Below are 19,630 nucleotides of genomic sequence, written 5' to 3' on the forward strand. Positions count from 1 at the left end.
CAGCTTTATCAAATACCTAGGGATACATATATCCAGATCCCCTGCGGATTACATTTCTCTTAACATTGAACCCCTTTTCTCCCTTTTTAAAACTAAAATAAGGGTTTGGACCTGCCTTCCTCTTGGGATATGGGGCCACATAAATTTAATTAAAATTGTCTTACTACCCAAAATCCTATATGTACTATGGTATACCCCGATATACATACCTCTGAAATACTTTAAATCCCTAAAGGCCCTACTGAAACCTTTTGTCTGGAGAACTGGCAGACACAAACTGGCATGGCAAACACTCAAAAACCCAACTGATCTTGGAGGCACAGCCCTTACCGATTTTAATCTATATAACATGGCGCCGCAGTTGTCACTACTATTTTACCTCGATAAGACGGACAGAGAACGATTTATTACTCTACTTTGTCCAAAGTGGGCACAGCACACTAAGGATCCGATCTATGCGATAACAATAGGCTCAAGCTGGACTGATCCAAGGAGATATAGATATAGATATATTGTTCCACTATAGATGTATATGGGACCTAGCCTCAAACTAGGAATACCACCATATAACGATTATACACCGATACGGCATAAGTCTCCTGGAATTCCTTAAAATACAAGACACAGGGGCCTGGACCACTCAGGGTATATTTTATCTACATCATCTCTTAGTAGGCGGAAACCTCAAGACATTTAACACACTTAGAGAGGAATTCAAGCTCCAAAACCACGTTTTTTAGATCTTTGCAGCTCTGTCACGCGGCACAATCTCAATTTCCACATTCCCTCCCGCACCCTACCTCTAATGTTACTATGGCAATCATCAGGAGCACAGACCCTCACAAACTCATCTCACCTTTCTATAGCATGCTCTCCACCCCATTTCTACCAAACTAGCATATGACCTGAAACCCCGATGGGAAAGAGAGGTGGGACCAATGGAAGATGAAAAATGGGAAGAGACACTGGAATCTTGTAAAACAGTGTCCCTAAGCTTTCAGGTAGATTATCACAGATCTACATTATTCACAGGGCATATCTCACACCCCTTCGCCCTTCGATTAGCTAGGTACAAACGCAGCCAGTCCATAGTATGTTTGATGTGCGGACAAGAGACGGGCACTTTCTTCCACCTAATTTGGGCATGTCCCAAAATACAAGGTCTATGGAAGCAAGTTGTAACCTTCCTGTATGACACCATGAGTTCACCCTTAGCACTAGATCTGAAGCAATGCCTTCTGGGAATATGTCCTGACACAACAGATAAATTTACGAAAATTTTGCTCCATGAGACGTTGTTTGTGGTTAGGAAGGTAAAAGCAAAAAAATGGATGAGGCCTTCACCTCCCCGGATTGGGGAGTGGATGACAGAAGTAAATAACACCTTATCATACAAAAAATGCATATATATTAATAGAGGATGCCCAGCCAAATACAACAAAATATGGTACCGATGGCTGTAGGAGTCTGAAACTTGCACATGATGACAGCTAAACAGCTTGAAATAATCATACAAAAGAGTGTTTTGTTGAATAGCATTTATTAAAATGTCTGTACCCTAAGAAATGTGCCCACACAGTAAAGCGACTCATAATACACAGTGTACCCACAGGAATACATAGACTTGTATGTAATAGTTACTGACCGTATATGGATGTAAATATGAAGTGTATGCACTAATTGATTAATAAAACTTTTGTTCAACATTAAAAAAATCCATGAACCATATTTTATCTAAGACTTTTCCTTAGAATTTTTGTTCAAAATTCTAGCCATCTATGGCCAGCTTTAGGATATGGCTGGGATTGAAGAAAAGAATCCAATGTGAAATGATAAGATTATTTGAATTACATGTTTGCCACATAAATGGATGACATAAAGCTTAGGGAATTTATTTAACATAGCAAATGTGTACATCTCCATTCATTACTACTGTAAGACCCCTTTCACACTGGGGCGGCGCGGGAGTTAGCAGTAAAGCACCAAGCGCTTTTAACCCCAGAAGGGATTAAAAGCGCCCGCTTAGCGCTGCTTTCAAAGTGCTTTTAAGGGGCTTTAAAAGCGGCACCCATTCATTTCAATGGGCAGGGGCGGTGTGGGAGCGGTGTATAGTGCTTTTCACTTAGAGGTGTACTCACTTTTGTTGCGAGCGGTTTAGACATTATTGGCTGAGTGTTGAGTTATTTTGAGGGGACAGCAAGTTTACACTGTTATACAAGCTGTACACTCACTACTTTACATTGTAGCAAAGTGTAATTTCTTCAGTGTTGTCATATGAAAAGTTATAATAAAATATTTGAGGGGTGTACTCACTTTTGTGAGATACTGTAGCTAAGGCTTTACAAACCAGCAAATGTAAGATTTTTGTTTTCAGTTTTATTTGAGATGCACAACTCCGTGAACCACAGAACAAAAATGGTGAACAAAAAGACGTATAACATTCCATGGTCAGACAAGAACTCTGCATGTGGTGTGATGAGAGATTTTTCACTCAGAATAGTTCAACACAAATAATATCCAAACAAACTGTAGACAGTTTCAGTCCTTTACAAAAGAAAGGTACATACATGCAAACTATTCTGACATATATGTTTATAACTATAGAGGTTATATCCTTATCACACAGAGCAGGTTCTACGACATGAAATTATATTATTTAAAATACAGGTAGCGAGTTTGGGCTGTGATCTTTTAACAGTTTTGGTTAAGTACAAATTGACTGAATGTGTATGAAAAAGGCACACATGCTATCAGACGTTAGGCTTTATAAATTTTACCCAAAAGTCAATGCATTGTGCAGAGTCCTTCAGCTGGCTAAATCAACATTCATAAAAATGCAGCATATTAACAGACCAAGAAACAGATGGATCATTTGTAAATTATTCGATTTTAGGAGTCTATGGGCATACTGCATAAAGCAATGCCAGGGGCAGAGATGATCTGCAAAATGCAATAAGCCATGGTAACCAGATTTTGCTTTTTGAAATTAGATCAGATTTTTTAAATCTAATTTAATTTAACAGTGAATTTAACTTAGTAAAACACGTGTCAAATACTTGGCCGCGGGCCAAATACAGCCCGCCAGGCCATTTTATGTGGCTTTCGCACCTCTCCTGCAGCTGGGGCACCCCTCTCATCTCTGCCCCTACCTTGTCTCAGCTGTTGGCGGCAGAGAGGACAAAACTCCTCCTACAAATCCTGCACCTCTATGTGCAGCTGCAGCACCCCTTCGTCTGCGCCTTCCCTGGTCTCAGGGTAGAGAAGACTCTGGCATCTGTCTCCAGACCTCCTCTGATCCTCCTCTAGACCTTGCACTTTCTGCTTCCCAGCTCTGCCCCAGCTTCTCTCCGGCAGCAGCTCAGGGTAAGGGGGATGCACTGTAATGTAAGGGAGGATGGGGGGCTCTTGACTTCTGATTGTGGGGGGCAGTTGAACTCTGATGTAAGGGGGGGGGGGGGTGGGGTGCTCTGGACATCTGCTTATAATTATTATTTGAGGATAATACAATTCTATGCCAGCTGAAAAGGCGGGTTGTACACTGCTGGTATAATCAACAAAAAACTTTATTTTAGACTGCTCAGACAGAACACAATGGCAGAACTATGTTCTGTCTGAGCAGTCTCTAATAAAGTTTAATGTGGATGATACCAGCAGTGTGCGACCATCCTTTTCAGACTTGCATCATCTGCTACATGAGTATGAGTGGGCTCTGTGCTGGCCTGCACCTGCCCTTTACAGCTTAAAGGAGAAGTATATTCAAAGCTTTTTTGGCTGTACTTCTCCCATGGATCACAGGAGTGCAGTTTGCTCTGCACTCCTGTGACCCATTTTCAGCGGCTGTTGTCACAGAGCTAGTCCAGGAAAAGATTCTGGCCATATGGTCGGGATCCACCTAGATGCTTGGACTGACAGTCACAGGCTCTCTGCAGCTTGAAGACCGAGAGCTGAATGATCAGCAGTTTTTGATCGCTCAGTTCTTGGTCTTAGAGCCAGCAGGGAACAGCTGCATCCACCTAGGCGAGTATGATTTTTTTTTTTTTTTTTTACTGAAACCCATACTTCTCTTTTAAGTCTGAAGTTATTACTAAAAACAGTAATAATCAAATGTAGAGGCAATTATTTAATGTGATAAAGAGTAGATACATTTAAATAGTCATACAGATACAACTGGCCCTTTGAGGGCAATCAAAATGCCGATGTGGCCCATGATGATGATAGAGCATCACTATACATTAGATTACATTTTTATAGCTGGTCATGAAGAGAATAGGCTGGTGACACACCAATCTTCTTCCATACATTAATATATTAGGCCCATTGACATCAATATCCCTGTGCTCATCTACTGACATATTTAACAAAATATTAAAGAGGAACTTCACCCCCTTATGTGTGTCCATTTCTAATCCCTTCTTACATTTTTTGCTGGTTTAACCACAAAAAAACAAAACATACAAACATTCCCAGCAATTCCAGCACTTTTTTTTATAGTCATCTGTTGTTAATCTAGTCCCGCACCATCATCTGCTTTTTTTACATCTTTAGATGCTGGCTGTCTCTTCCTAGTTGTTGCAGCTAGACCTGCTGAAGAAGCACATGAGCATATGCTGTGGATTGCCTTGAAGCCTCCTAGGATGCTTGACGCAAGTATCCAGGTCCAGACATACGCCGTGGATTGCCTAAAAGCCTCTTGGGATACCTATGTCACACATCCCAGTAAAAGTTCAAGAAACGTGACGTGTGGGCAATGAAAAAGTATTTACAGAAAGAAAAGTCTGTGATTGTGTGAAAGGAGGTGGGAGTAATTTAATGGAAAGTGAAAGAAGAGGGTGAAGGTTCACTTTAGGCTATACAGAACATGATTGTCTGCACTATTTTCATTCCTCCAGTACAGTTTTGCAACATTCTGTGGCATTTACAGATATTTTTGCATAGTCTGAACCTATCTATTCTCTAGTCAAACAAACATCATTGTACAAAATATAACAAAAAATCATTTTAAATAAAATTTGCAAATTCGGACAAACTGACAGCTGAAGGTGTGATTTCTTTAGATTCTCTAAAATCTCATGATAACTCCATAATCTGTCCAGTTCCAGTTGGATTAGCAATGTTACAAGGGCATAAATGTTATCAACTCTACTGCCTCGAGAGGCAGTGTGGGACTTGGTCTTGTCTTTGTGGAGACTTCTGGTGAATCCCCATAGCTTTATCAATGTCATTAGGACAATCCCAGTTTACAGAAATGCAATGATAAGGCTCTTGTTACACATTTGTGATGTCTTATTAATGATGCAACAGCTTGAGGTCATTAAGCTTTTAAGAACATTATCACAGATTTTAGGCTTGTCAAGAGGAAGGCATGCCAATATGTGCATTGCACTATGCACGTACGATCTCCAGTTGTGTAACAATTTTGTTCCCGTGAAAAATGAGATGACAACTCTGCCCCCAAAAAATTTGCATATAAAAAATAATATAGTCAAGTCTTCCTAATTCTCTTCTAAGAACACAGCAGGGAAGACATGTAGATATGGTCGAAGGACTGCAACAAAGACTTTAGCAACTACTATAAAACATCCATAGGATGTGGATCTTCTTGCCAGTGGAACTGTGGTACATGTGACAATTCTATAAAATGATGCATGTAAACAGAATTAAAGTGTATGCAGACTTGTGTATTTCTACACTATATTGTCTCAATGTACGGCCGAATGTGTAAAATGTATAAAATTATATCACTACAGATGTAGAAAGAGGCTAAAACCATTTTAAACACAGGCACAGAGTGTTGGGAACTGCTGGTTTTCAGAAATGTTCTTCAGAAAGGTCTTCACAAGACAAGCTATTTAAGAGCTACAACAAGACACAAGAACAAAAGACAACATAGAAAAAAAAGCTCTGTAAACCCTAACAACCAATGAACAGTAATCACACTTTTCTTGGGTAATACAGTACCTGATGGTATTCAGGTAAAAGAATGTCCATCCTCGTTGGGATTTTACAGTTAGCAAAAGCAACATGGCACAAGAGGCTAATCCATATTTGTTGTGGAGGAAAAACAATGTTTTAGGATTAGCTTAGAAGCATTAGATGTGCACATATCCTGAAAGAAGGAAACAGCTTCTGATGACTGTAAAAAGATATCCAACTGTTTATAGGCATTACCTGTTACATGGTTCATAATATAGGGTCAGATATCAGCAGAAAAAAAAATGCGAATGGTAATGCTCTCTAGCAAAAGAAACACATTTAGCACTTATTGTCCTTAATATTTTATATAAACCATCCTTTCAAATTATTTAACCATTCGAGGGACAGATCTGCCATATTGCCTGAAAGTCTCCACTCAACACAAGGCATTGAATATTCATGAACTCTCTAGCTAGATACATGTCAAGATAATGAAATGGCAAAAAAGGGGTATCCCAGGTAGGGCAAGGTCAGACAGGCTTCCTGGACAAAAATTTTAGCACCGGAAAATATGTTCTAAACATAATATATAGAGGACATTTACTAGAACTTAGTCTAGGGATCAGATATTTACCTAGTCAATAACAATGAAAGACTGAATATCCGTTAAGTTCAACCTCATAACTCCTCTAGGCAAAACAAATCCCCTGGGAATAAATCCACTGAGCAAAAGAAATCCTTCCTTGTCGGCTTATTTTTTTTCTTACATGCACCATTTTTTAGAGTTTGGTAAGAGGACCCCCACTATATGTTTCATTTTCAACTTTACAATAATCTAACAAAAAGATCACTAGTATAACATAATGTTTGAACACTGTATCAATTAAAGTGGTTCTAACGTCAAAACGCTTTTTACATAAATGCATTCTTTGCATAGAGGTAAAACCTCCCCACTACATGTTTCTGCCTCCAATGCTGTAACATTGACCTGTTCCGCCCCCCCATTCCTAAACACTGACCTACCTGCTTAAACGATCCAGTGCTGTCCTGTCTGCAGCCCCGCTCTCCTCTCTTTGTGGCCTTACAGGAAAGTCTGAGAGCAGTGGGAGTCACAAGCTCCTGCTGCTGTCAGTCAAACTCCTGTGAGGAGTGAGAGGGGGTGCGGTTTACCGGCACTGTGTGTGTCTATGGACACACACAGCCCGAACCCGGAGCAAGTCAGCACGGCTGCCCCTTCAGCTCATGGCTTGCTGAGGGGACACCTGCAGGAAGGAGGCATGGAGAGCACCGGCGGGGGATTCCAGAAGAAGAGGTAAGGGGCCACCCTGTGCAATAATATCGCACAGAGCAGGTAAGTATAACATTTTTTTATTTTTATTTACTGATAAATAATAGCCTTTACAACCACTTTAACTAAATAAAATCTCAGGGCTCAAAGTGCCTGTCTGACTTTACCCTAAGAGGCATGCTGTGGTGTAAAATCAAATCCCCCAAAAGGTGACAACACCCTTCATTACTTTCAATGGTGGGAAAGATCAAGCTCACAACAGTGACAATTTAAAAAAAAAAACATAAAAAAAAAAAAATGAAATAAAATGGACTACCAAAACTTAAACATTACTGTTCCATTTACTATCATTTCCCCCAGCACGATCAAATAAACTTGATATTTTTATCCAAAAAAACATAAATTACATTCATGGTTTTGGTGCATACTGTAACTGATCATTTAATTATTATGTATGTACAGTATATCACCAAACAATTACCTATATATATTTCTATTAGTTTTCACTGTGAAGCGTGCCAAACAGATCCATTTAGTATGTTTGCCTATATATATACTTTCATTAGGTTGTCTCTTCTACTTGTGTATCTGATTCCATGATACAGGCAGATTGTTGAAGAAAGTGAAATTTATTGTATTCTTAAGCAGACTTTAATAGGGTAATACGATTTTTATGAATATATTTGCTTTTAGAGGTTTCTTCCTTGTCCATTGTGTTCAAGCATATAGGATTTTCTAATGCCTGACTTTTTCTATTGTCACTAACTCTGAACTACGCAATACTCTGTTCAACCCAATCATGCCTTTGAATATTCATGGTCAAGTATTTTTCCTGTATAACTGGGGGTATTAAATATTTGATCTCTAAACAAAAACTTTAGACAACACACTATGAGATATAGAATTTGACAGAAAAAGCACTTTAGGAGATGGTTACCAACAAACATATTTTCATGAGATGATGACCTGATGGTAACCAAGTACCTGCTTAGTGCCTGGAGGCTAAATATAAACCAGGTAGAAGTGTTGTTCATTCATTGACACTGCAAGGTATTTTCACAAAAAGATCAAAAGGAAAATTCCCAAAATGTCATAAAAGTGTATCTCAGTGCAGAGAAAGTCCTTCTTTTAAGGAAAAAAAAAAGCATAAGTCATGGCACCAGATGGAAGCCTCTGTCATCTGGGTCTTTTGTGGGTGACAAATAATAAAACACGTCTGATGGCATGCAGGCGATCCTTCAAGGACGTCATCGCCAGTATGGTTAGCTGTGCCTTGTTTTCTAGAGGCAACACTGCCAGCATCCACCAACACCAGGCTGGGCCACTTGGACTGCTCTGAAAGAGAAACAGATATCAGTTGATTCTTCCCTCAATATGTGCTACACCCTTTGGACACTACTGGGCAAAATATGTAGCTACAGATAAGGGTTTGTCTATATTGTATTGCAAAGGATTACCTATATAAAAGGCTGTATGATTTACCTAGTGCAGTTATACAATGGTACAATTTTTCCATGTGCACTTCTTTGTTCATCACTATACACTTACCTGTGGATCAGATTCTTTGCTTGGTATGGGCCCAAAATGGTTAAGGATTTGTGCTTTGAGATTGTCCTTTAGGGAGGTAAACCAGCCAAAAGCTTGATCATAGACAGCATTGTGTAACAGAAGTAGCGCCTCATATTCCTGTCCTTCCACCTGTGGGACCATACACAAACAAAAAGTAACACATGACAATCACCTTCTGTAAAAGGGGGTAAATATTCTCATGAATTTAAAAGCTGATTTTGCATAGTTCTGGAGCCAGTCGGTCAAACCTAGAATATAACAGCAACCAATAATGTGAACAGCCTCCAAAGCCCACACCCTCCAAAATTAAATAATAAAATAGTATATCTCACATTCGGAGCCCAAAGAAGAAGAATTCTACAAACCACTACTGTAAAAATATCTAATTTATAGCGCTACCACGGAAGTTTAAATATAAAAAGAAAACACATCTAAAAATTCTATGCAACCAACTGCTTGACAAACACATTTTATTTATTTTCTTTTTAAAAAAAATAAAAAAACACAGAACTCATGCTAAAAACAAAGAAATACCTATTAAAAAAAACACTACCCAAAAACAAGCCTTCTGGTGAGAGAGCACCACCCCTATTCCTATGTGATTACTGCATGCTTTTTGTTTATCTTGTATGCTATATATGCCTAACATGCTTATACATATATTTATCCTCTAGGATGTATTTATGCATTTTTTTCACCAGAAGGATCGTTTGAGTAAAGTTTGTTTTTAATTGGGATACCTTTGTTTTCAGCATATGTTCTGTGTCCGATTTTCCTACAAATAATACAATTTGTTTGTTAAGCAGTTGGTTGCATACTGTACTGATACTGATTGTAAAAAATATATATATTTTTGCTTTTTATATTTAAACTTCTGTGGTAGCCTATAAAGTAGATTTTTTTACAGTAGTTAAAATTTAGAAGCTAACTTGATATTTTAAAGAGTGGAACAAAACAACGGCCCGCTGACCTAACTAGAAAGGGATACCAGCAGAAGGTGACCACTGGCAGTAGTTTTTTAGTAGTACATGGTGGAAGCACATAAATAGTCACATCCTACAAGACATAGGTAGAAATGGAATTATATTTTAGAAGTCACATGCTGATCTTATCCATGTGCAATATAGATGGCGCAATCTGGTCCCAACGTAGTGAAAAAATACCTGAAGAAATTGCCTGATTTTCCCTTTTTGAACTTGTAGATCATGTCCTGCACATTTAGCAATCTGTATCCTGATCTACTATCATGGTGACAACTCAGTCTGTCTTTTGGCTCTGTACCCTGCTCTTCTATTCCAATAAACATTCAGCTTGTATTCTGACCTCTGCAATTCTGGTAAAGGCATGGCTTTCCTTCTAGTTTCCATCCATCTGCTGCCAACCCAAACCTCCAGTCTGCATTCCAACATGTTTTATTGCCAACAACCCTGAACTGCACACTTTACTGTAGCTACATCTGTCTACCTCCAGCCCTGGCCATTGGTCATCTCACACTGGACTATACAACTTTGCTATATCATTTGCTGTTTTCTCATCAGCTCGCTTGGGAAAACAAAGTAGAGGCAAATGACTTGGGAGTGTCATGCAGTGAAGTCTAAAATCTCTTAAGTGGATCGCTAATAAAAACCAGGCCATTCTAAGGTAGATAATACTACATGATAAGTGCCCAGTTTGGCCATTTGTGGCCACATCAGATTACTATTCTGTGTCCAAGGGGCTAGTCAGAAGTTAGAAAATTTGTACACACGAGCGGAATGTCCGACAGAAAAAGTTTGACGGAGGCTTTTCATCTTCTATTCCGATTGTGTGTAGGCCTCATCGGACTTATTTTTTCGAAAATTCTGATCGACCTAGAAATGGAACATGTTCTAAATATTTCCGACGGCACCAATTCCTATCGGGAAAACCGATCGTCTGTATGCTGTTCCGACGGACCAAAAACGACGCATTCTGTGAAGCAAGTACGAGACGGAAGCTATTTGCTACTGGCGATTGAACTTCCTTTTTCTAGTCCCGTCGTAAGTGTTGTACGTCACCGCGTTCTGGACGGTCGGACTTTGGGTTGACCGTGTGTAGGCAACACCGCTTGAATGGAATTCCGTCGGAGAAACCTTCGGAGCTTATTCTGATGGCAAAACTGGTCGTGTGTACACGGCATTACACTTGCAATTGTTCTTCCCCAAAATAAGCGGTATCAACAATATATTCATCCACCACTCTTGTCCTGCTTTCTGATAAAAATGAGAAGCATTTTGTAATACTTAGAAGATTATCTGCAATCTAAAGTGTATGGGTTATCTTGACTTCATGCCGTTTCTCAATGTTGTTTAAATTCTGGAACTTTTGGTGCCAAGAAATCCTGCTGTTTACCCTATTAAAGCATACCTATTACTAAAGCATTGCCTAACACTTAAAGCGGAGGTCCACCAAAAAAAAAAAAAAAAATTAAAAACCAGCAGCTACACATATTGCAGCTGCTGGCCTTTAATAATAGGACACTTACCTGTCCTGGAGTCCAGTGATGTTGGCACCGCAGAGGATGATTCCATCTGCTGTCGAGTGCTGCCGCCGCCATTGTGGGTAAGGGTACCCGGCAGTGTAGCCTTTCGCTTCACGCCGGGAACCCTACTGCGCATGCGCGAGGCCCGCTCCTCTCTCCTACTGGCCCGGCGACAGGGGAAGGAGGAGGGAGCCCCAGCCCTGATGCCAATAGCCACGGCTGAGGCTCCCGGAAGTGGGAAAGGATACCTGTCCCCCATCTATTCGAAAGGTGCCAATTGTGGCACCGGAGGGGGGGAGGAATGAGATGAGCGGAACTTCCACTTTTGGGTGGAACTCCGCTTTAAAGTAGTATTAAAATAAAAAGCAAGCATTTATTATATTGCAGCTTATAATTTCTTAAATATGTGGCTGCATTCACTTTCTTCCTTAGGCTTTCTTTCACTTTCATCTGGTGAGCCAGCCAGTAAGTCTGTTGTTTTTCAAAACCAGACTCTCTCCAGCAGAATGCATCAGTTACAGAGATGAGACAAACCATTTACCACTGACAGGGGTACTTATAATAATCAGCTTATATTTTATTTTTTTTAATGTAAAACCTTTATTCTAAAAAGGAAAAAAAATCTATTTTCTGTAACTGCTTAGGTATTAGCTCGATTTAAATTTGCTAGTCCATCTACACCCCACCCCCCCAGACTAGCAATGCTGGTCTCCAAAAGGTGCCCCCTGTGCTCATTCATCCTGAGTGGTGTCTCTCTAATATAGAATGCATGTTACTGGCCAGGTCACCAGGTGAAAACAGAGATAAAAAAAGAAATCAGATCTACCGATTGGTAAGCTGCAATATATTACATTTTTCATTTTGGGTTTAATAACGCTTTAATGCTTCATGCAAGAATACTTATCTTAAAGCGATATAAAAGCCTTTTTTTTGGTTCTTTTTAACTACCTCCCCATCATTAAACTCTTAACCTGGCCCCAGCACTTAAACTAACCCCTGAAGTGAGCCCCCAACACTGAACACTTGGCTTCCCCTCCAACCCCCTAGGACCTGAATCTACAAATGACCTAAACTAATGCCGCGTACACACGGTCGGACTTTACGGCAGACTTTGCCCGGCGGACTTTGACGGACTTTCTGAATGAACGGACTTGCCTACACACAATCCACCAAAGTCCGTCGAATTCGTACGTGATGACATACGACTGGACTAAAACAAGGAAGTTCATAGCCAGTAGCCAATAGCTGCCCTAGCATGGCTTTTTGTCCGTCGAACTAGCATACAGACGAGCGGACTTTTCGACCAGACTCGAGTCCGTCGGATAGATTTGAAACATGTTTCAAATCTAAGTCCGTCCAACTTTTGAGAAAATAAAGTCCGCTGGAGCCCACACACGATCGAATTGTCCAAAGAAATCCTGTCCGCCGGGCAAAGTCTGCCGTAAAGTCCGACCGTGTGTACGCGGCATAAGTCTTAACACTGAACTAACTCTCTCTCTTGGTGAGAGCCTATACTTAACACTGCTACCATAGTATATACACTCTCATCGGTGATACATTCAGAGTAATATGTCTATTATTTATTTTTTTCTAGACAATTGTTCATTTTGGAGTTTGAGTCAGATAGGGTAATCAAATGGATATTTAACATCTGTATGTGTCCGAATTATTTTTAGCTGTACTACCTTTTTGTCTTCTAAATATTCAATATTTGCAGTGTTGTAGCCATCTCTTTGTCCATGACTCAAGACTTTAAATCTACTCAGGCCAATGGTATCAACTACTGAGCGACCATCTGGAAAAAACTTCACATCCCTCACTTGTAACATGCATCCATAGTCTGCAAACCTGAGAATGACAAGAAGAATCTTCGTGAATCTTAGTGCAAACAGACCCTATCTAAATGAAATTTAATGTGAAAAATGTAAGGTTGCATGCCTAGCAATAGCATTACCCATTAGGTATGTTGTTGGGCAAAGCAGGAATGAATACTTAATTAACATGGTAAATATGTCCAAGGCCAGTATAATGATTTGTCAAATGTACTTTTTATTTGCAGAATTGTATAAAGGGCAAGCAGACTTCAAGTGAACGTGAAAAAAATGTTTCCATTTTAGGAAGGGTTTCTTCACAGTAAGAGTGGTTAATCCATACCAAGTAGTAATGGTGAACACAACAGAATCTAAAAGAGTTAGTTCACCTTTTCAAAAAAAATGAAAAGGTGAACTAACTCACAGCACCCTCCCCATTCCTCCGATCATCTCTGTATGTACCTTATATGATTTCCATCTTCTGACACCTTCTCTAGCTGGTATAACACTCCAGCATTTTAAACTTGTGAGCGTTCATTGGTCAGTGCTACCCACGTGACTGTGCGGACCAATAAGATTTGCTTTGTTGCGGGTCTGAAAGGAACCTCAAAAGGATTTTCGTAGGTCGGTGCGGTCACATAGCCAGTGGCAACCAATGACAGCCTCTAGCGATGTTTTGTGAAGTTTTAAAGTGCCAGACTGTTATACTGGCTGGGCAGGGTGATAGAATAGGGAGATCATAGAAGATAAATTCACCTTTTCATTTCTTGTGAACTAACCCTTTGAAAATTGATTGGAAAATCGTTCGGGCTTTCACACTGGACCGGTGCACTGGCAGGACGTCAAAAGTTCTGCAAGCAGCATCTTTGAGGCGCTTTAAGAGCAGCGTATACACCGCTCCTAAAGCGCCCCTGCCCATTGAAATCGGGCGCTTTTAACCCTTTTTCGGCCTCTGGCGGATGAAAAGTGCCGCTAAAAATGGTGGCACTTTACTGCCAACGCCCTTAACACCCCAGTGTGAAAGTGCCCTAAAGGATAAAAAAGCAACATTCTGATCTGGGGAATTTCACCAACTGACCTTGGGGGAGGAGCCAGGAAATATTTTTTTTTCCTCCTGTAAGGCGAAATTGGCAAAAGTTGCAGTTGCTTTCCTCTAGAGCTGCAGGAGTTGTGAGAGGTTGAACTTAATGGACATCAGTCTTTATATTTTAAAACATATTTAGGATCAAAGTGTAGTTACAGTTACAAAATTAGTAGCAAACTCTTTTGTACTTTGTTAATCAATACAAATAGTTATTATTTTATGACAAATACATGGTAAGAGAGTCTAGGAAATTAAAGTGTTTCTAAAGGCAGTTTTCTTATAATTAAAATAATAAACATGTTATATTCGCCTGCTCTGTGCAATGATTGCACAGAGCGTCCCTAACCTCCTCTTCTGGGGTCCCCCACAGGAGTTCTCTTCTCCTCCTCTTCTGTGTCTGTCCCCACTTTCTATGGAGGCAGACCTGCGGGCACATCTCTGTGCCAGGCTGTGAGTGCCTAAAGACACACACAGCTGTCTTGGCCCTACTCACAGGATTTGATTGACAGCAACAGAAGCCAAAGGGGGGACATGACCAGGGGCAAAACTTTTATCTTAATGCAAGGAATACATTAAGGCTACTTTCACACTGAGTCGTTTTTCAGGAGCTAAAGGACTAAAAATAGAGCCTGTAAAACGCCTCCCCTGCCACCCCATGTGAAAGCCCAAGTGCTCTCATACTGGAGCGGTGCGCTTGCAGGACGGGAAAAAAAGTCCTGCAAGCAGCATCTTTGGGGTGCTGCGGGAGCGGTGAATACACCGCTTCTAAAACGCCCCTACAATAGAGATCAATGGACAGCGCTGCCAAAGTGCCCGCAAAGTACTTCGACAGCTGCGATTTGCAGGCGCTTTTAACCCTTTTTCGCCCACTAGCGGGGGGGGGGGTTAAAAGTGCCCCGCTAGCAGCCGAAAAGCGTGCTAAAGCGACAGTAAAGCGCCACTAAAAATAGCAGCACTTTACCGCCGAAGTCCCCCCGCCCCGTGTGAAAGTGCCCCAAGGTAAAAAAAAAAAAAATTTTACTTTGGAACCACTTTAAGAATTATTTATATCTGTGTGTTTATTCAACATCCTATGGGATTTGAACATTTGACAGGTGGGTTTCTTTTTTCCTTGGACTTAAGCTTTATTATCAGGATCCCTGCAGAGTCTGGACCTGCTAAAGCCTGCTGTCGGCTGAATCTGGGTGAAAGGAGTGCAGAAATAAGTGCACTCCTGTGATCTAGAAGAGAAGTATGGGTACTTCTCTTTTAATGTAAACCTATTAAGATATTTTCACACTAAGGTGTCAACGAGCTTACTTAACATACTACTTATAAAAAATTATAGTAAACATAACAGTTCTACTCTCATAAAATCATGTAAAAGCATCCTAAATCATCTCTGTTTTGACAGGTGAATAACAGATGTCCTTGACTGCACAGATATTTTCCTCCAGTTTCAAATATGAATGTCTATCTAAACCAAATAAAAATATTTAATTACCTGTTGCTTATCAGTACTTAGATGTGGTGACTGTATTAGATTATTTTTTTAGGCTTTTTTTTAACCTTTATTTTCATCTAGCAATCCTAACAAATGCACACATCGTCTCCTAGGATGACAACGTATGCATTCTACTATACAGTATTTTGTCATCCTTGGATAGGACTACAGAACACTTTCCCCTTATATCCACATAACATAGAAGATGTTCTCTAATTCACATAGTATTACTGGGCGGAGCTGATAACAATGCTTAAGAGGAAACTACAGAGACCGAAGAATCCTATACGCTTACTGGATTTATGGTAGGATCAACAGGTTTGTTTTTTTTCTGCATATATCAAACACATAATAAAACGCCTTCAACTGTATAATTAAGAGACCAAAATAGAAGCAAATAAGGGAAGTTCATTGTTACGGTTTATATACACTTTAAGTTCCTAGTCTCTCAATTTTTTCAGTATCCAGTTTCTAAATATTTTTTTGCATCATAGTTATTAGAAATACACTACGGGGGAAACCTGACATCTGCAATGTTTTCCCCAAAAATAGTAATCGGCAATAAAAAAAAGATGTTGATGAATCTAATGTTCTATTTACATATATAAAAGGCCATAATTTTTTTCTAAAAAATACGTAATCACATTCATACACGGTACATACACACCCTTTTAATTCATCAGCTATGCACATTCCAAATTGTTTTGTTCCAGTCTCCATGCTCCTCCTGATCATCAGGCGATATCGTGGCTCAAACACATGCAGCGGGCAAGGGATTGTTGGAAAGGCAATGGTGCAAACAAATATAGGGACATCCTTATTTAAGCTGTATTAGAAGAACAGAAAATAATCTGTTAATCTTTAGACAGAATAGTACATCCATGCTAGTATGGTAATGGATAAATTACATGCATACAGCAGCAAGAAAACGTATATAAACCCCTTGGAGTTAGCTGGATTTCTGCAGTAATCTGCCATAACATGTGATCTGATCCTCATCTAAGTCACAATAGACAAACACACAGTGCTTAACCTGATAATACACAAACCATTCTAATTTCTTGTGTCTTTAATAAACATACCCATTAAACATCCACAGTGCTGGAGGAAAAAGTAAGGGAACCCTTGGAGTCAATAGCTGGCCGAACCTCCCTTGGCAGCAATGACTTCAGCAAACGTTTTTTGGTAGTTCTGAATCAGACCGGCACCACATTCAGGAGGAATTTTTGACCATTCCTCTTTATAAAACCACTTCAGCTCAGACACATTTGTAGGATGTCTGGTATGAACGGCTCTCTTGAGGTCATTCCACAGCATCTCTATGGGGTCAAGGTCTGGGCTCTGACTGGGCCACACCAAAAGGCCCATTTTCTTTTTCTGCAGCCAGTCAGTGGTGTATTTACTTTGATGCTTAGGGTAATTGTCCACACAATGCATTTAGACAGAAGTGACGTCATCAGGGGTACGCACATACGTCAAGGTCCACACTTTAAATACACCCCTCGGGTGAGCATGTCATTTCTGACGAAATGCGCCGGTCGGACCTACGCGCATACGATACTGCATATGTGCGACTGATGTTCGGCTATTTTGGTTATGGGGGGCCGACCTGTTCACAGCTTTTGATAGGATTCATGCCTTTTAACATCGTTAAATGTAATTGCACTACTTTTTACAATAAATTATACGTTTGTACAGTTACAGTACTATACTATGTGGAGCTTTGTATTTTGCATATACTCCGTTCATTAAGCATGAGTGAGGATTTGCTAGGACAACTTCCTGGAGTACTTTCCTATCTTCTGTCCTTGTACTGGCCACCTGGAGCTACCTGAGGGGACACCTGAGCCTTTGCTAATTGGATTGGAAGTCTGTTTGATCTCCCTGAGAAAGAGGGGGGGGGGTTGCTGATTTTCTGGTAAGCCTCCAGTGTGATCTTACCATGGGTGTCACATCTGATGTCCTTGGATTTTTCCTTACTCAGCACGGATTCTTGGGACTTTTCTTTATGGATACTTTATAATTTTTTTTTATACTATACTACTTACTTCATTATTAATTGATTTATACAATTCACTATAGGCATTTATAGCACTGCATGTTGTTTTATCCATTGTTATTATAACTGATATCAAGATTATAGTGTTCAGCTGCTAATTTAGGATCCTTGCGCAAATAAAATTTTCCATTTTTTTTTTTATCACCCAACTTCTAAGCTTTATTTGGCAGACAACCACCCTGATATTATCCTGTAGGATATTTTGGTAAACTTGGGAATTCACAATGGACTACCTCAACAACCCCCCCCCCCCCAATCCCGCTGTGACAGTCTGACAGTGTCCCACGATCCCCCATTGTCAGACATCAGGATGCTGTTTCAGCGGTCCGGGGATTTGCAATCCTTACTCTCCTATCCATACCTTTCAGCGTGTACAGACACGAGGCATTCAAATTGGTCAGCACCATCACATAAACGGTGCTGACCAGTAATAATCCGTGTAGCCCGTCTGGTCAGCGCTGCGAGGAGAGGAGAGAAAGACAGGAGGCTTTCAAATCCCTGGACCAGTAAAGCAGTGTCCTGGTGCCTGACAGCGGGGATTGCGGGACACTGGTACAACGGGATGGGGGTGGGGGGGATGGGGAGGGGGTCCAGTGTAAGTTCACCTTACAGATTTTCTGTAAAGGTGAACTTACCCTTTACGCACATTGTTTTTGTCTATTGTTGTAACTTAGATAAGGATCAGATCACATTTTATAGCAAATTACTGCAGAAAAACTGTTAATTGTTAATGCCCTGTACACACGGTCGGATTTTCCGATGGAAAATGTGTGATAGGACCTTGTTGTCGGAAATTCCGACTGTGTGTAGGCTCCATCGGACATTTGCCATCGGATTTTCCAACACACAAAGTAGCTTGCTATAAAATTTTCCGACAACAAAATCCGTTGTCGGAAATTCCGATCGTGTGTACACAAATCCAACGCACAAAGTGCCACGCATGCTCAGAATAAATTAGGAGACGAAAGCTATTAGCTACTGCCCCGTTTATAGTCCCGTCGTACGTGTTTTACGTCACCGCGTTTAGAACGATCGGATTTTCCGACAACTTTGTCTGATTGTGTGTATGCAAGACAAGTTTGAGCCAACATCCGTCAGAAATAATCCATGGATTTTGTTGTCGGAATGTCCGATCAATGTCCGACCGTGTGTACAGGGCATAAGGGTTTTTTACATACTTTTTATTGCAACTGTATTAATAAATAGTCAGATTAGATGGACATGTTATATCAATAATATTAATTGCTCAATAAGCCCATTTTAAAAGAACTTAATCCAATTATTTCCATGACATTCTGCATACTAACAGACTGAAAAGAACATCCATAAACAAACTTTTCCAAAATGTATAACTAGTTTACTAAGAAGTTGGTTATTTGCATAATTCCAATAGACCATAGATTACCAGTCTTCATATTTCATTTTCCTTGTTGTGTCGAATGGTGGCCATACATGGAACGCTTTTATATACAATCATCTTGTTGATCGATTTACTTATAGATTAGTATTTACTTATAGAATACTTATTTGTTGCTACACTGCAAGTCAAAAAAACCAAAACAATGCTGGCACGTTGTATGTTATATGCTCCATTCCCCTTCAGTATGTTATGTACCCCATACTGCTCCAGTCTTACATTCTGTGTATTCTCCTGTATGTCCTACACTTGATTCTGCTACATTATACACATTCTTTGTGCAAAACATACCCAGTCATTGTCTGTTGCCCTTCCTCCCTAACTTAGTCCTTCCAGTACCCAGAAAAACCACACCTGCTAGAATCATGAGAGCCTATATGTGAAGAAGTTGTGAAGTACAACCCCAATTCCAAAAAAGTTGTGATGCTGTGTAAAATCTACATAAAAGCAGAATGCATCGATTTGCAAATCTCATAACCCATATTTTTTCACAACAAAAAACATAT

General features: G+C 40.1%; 1 protein-coding gene across 3 annotated transcripts in view; it reads right to left on the reverse strand.

Annotated features, from left to right (window-relative positions):
• Window positions 1-1,523: 1,523 nt before the first annotated feature.
• The window catches only part of LONRF2 (LON peptidase N-terminal domain and ring finger 2), a 103,117-nt gene continuing 85,010 nt past the window's right edge, over window positions 1,524-19,630 (reverse strand). For all 3 annotated transcript variants that reach the window (XM_073614723.1, XM_073614724.1, XM_073614725.1), the window contains exons 9-12: window positions 16,316-16,474; window positions 12,956-13,118; window positions 8,750-8,899; window positions 1,524-8,536 (exon numbers count right to left, since the gene is read on the reverse strand). In XM_073614723.1, the coding sequence (XP_073470824.1) occupies window positions 8,378-8,536; window positions 8,750-8,899; window positions 12,956-13,118; window positions 16,316-16,474 (631 nt within the window). In that variant the 3' untranslated portion in view covers window positions 1,524-8,377. The remainder of the gene's footprint in view (window positions 8,537-8,749; window positions 8,900-12,955; window positions 13,119-16,315; window positions 16,475-19,630) is intronic.

The sequence above is a fragment of the Aquarana catesbeiana genome, linkage group LG02 (assembly GCF_042186555.1).
Source record: "Aquarana catesbeiana isolate 2022-GZ linkage group LG02, ASM4218655v1, whole genome shotgun sequence".
Classification (NCBI taxonomy): Eukaryota; Metazoa; Chordata; class Amphibia; order Anura; family Ranidae; genus Aquarana; species Aquarana catesbeiana.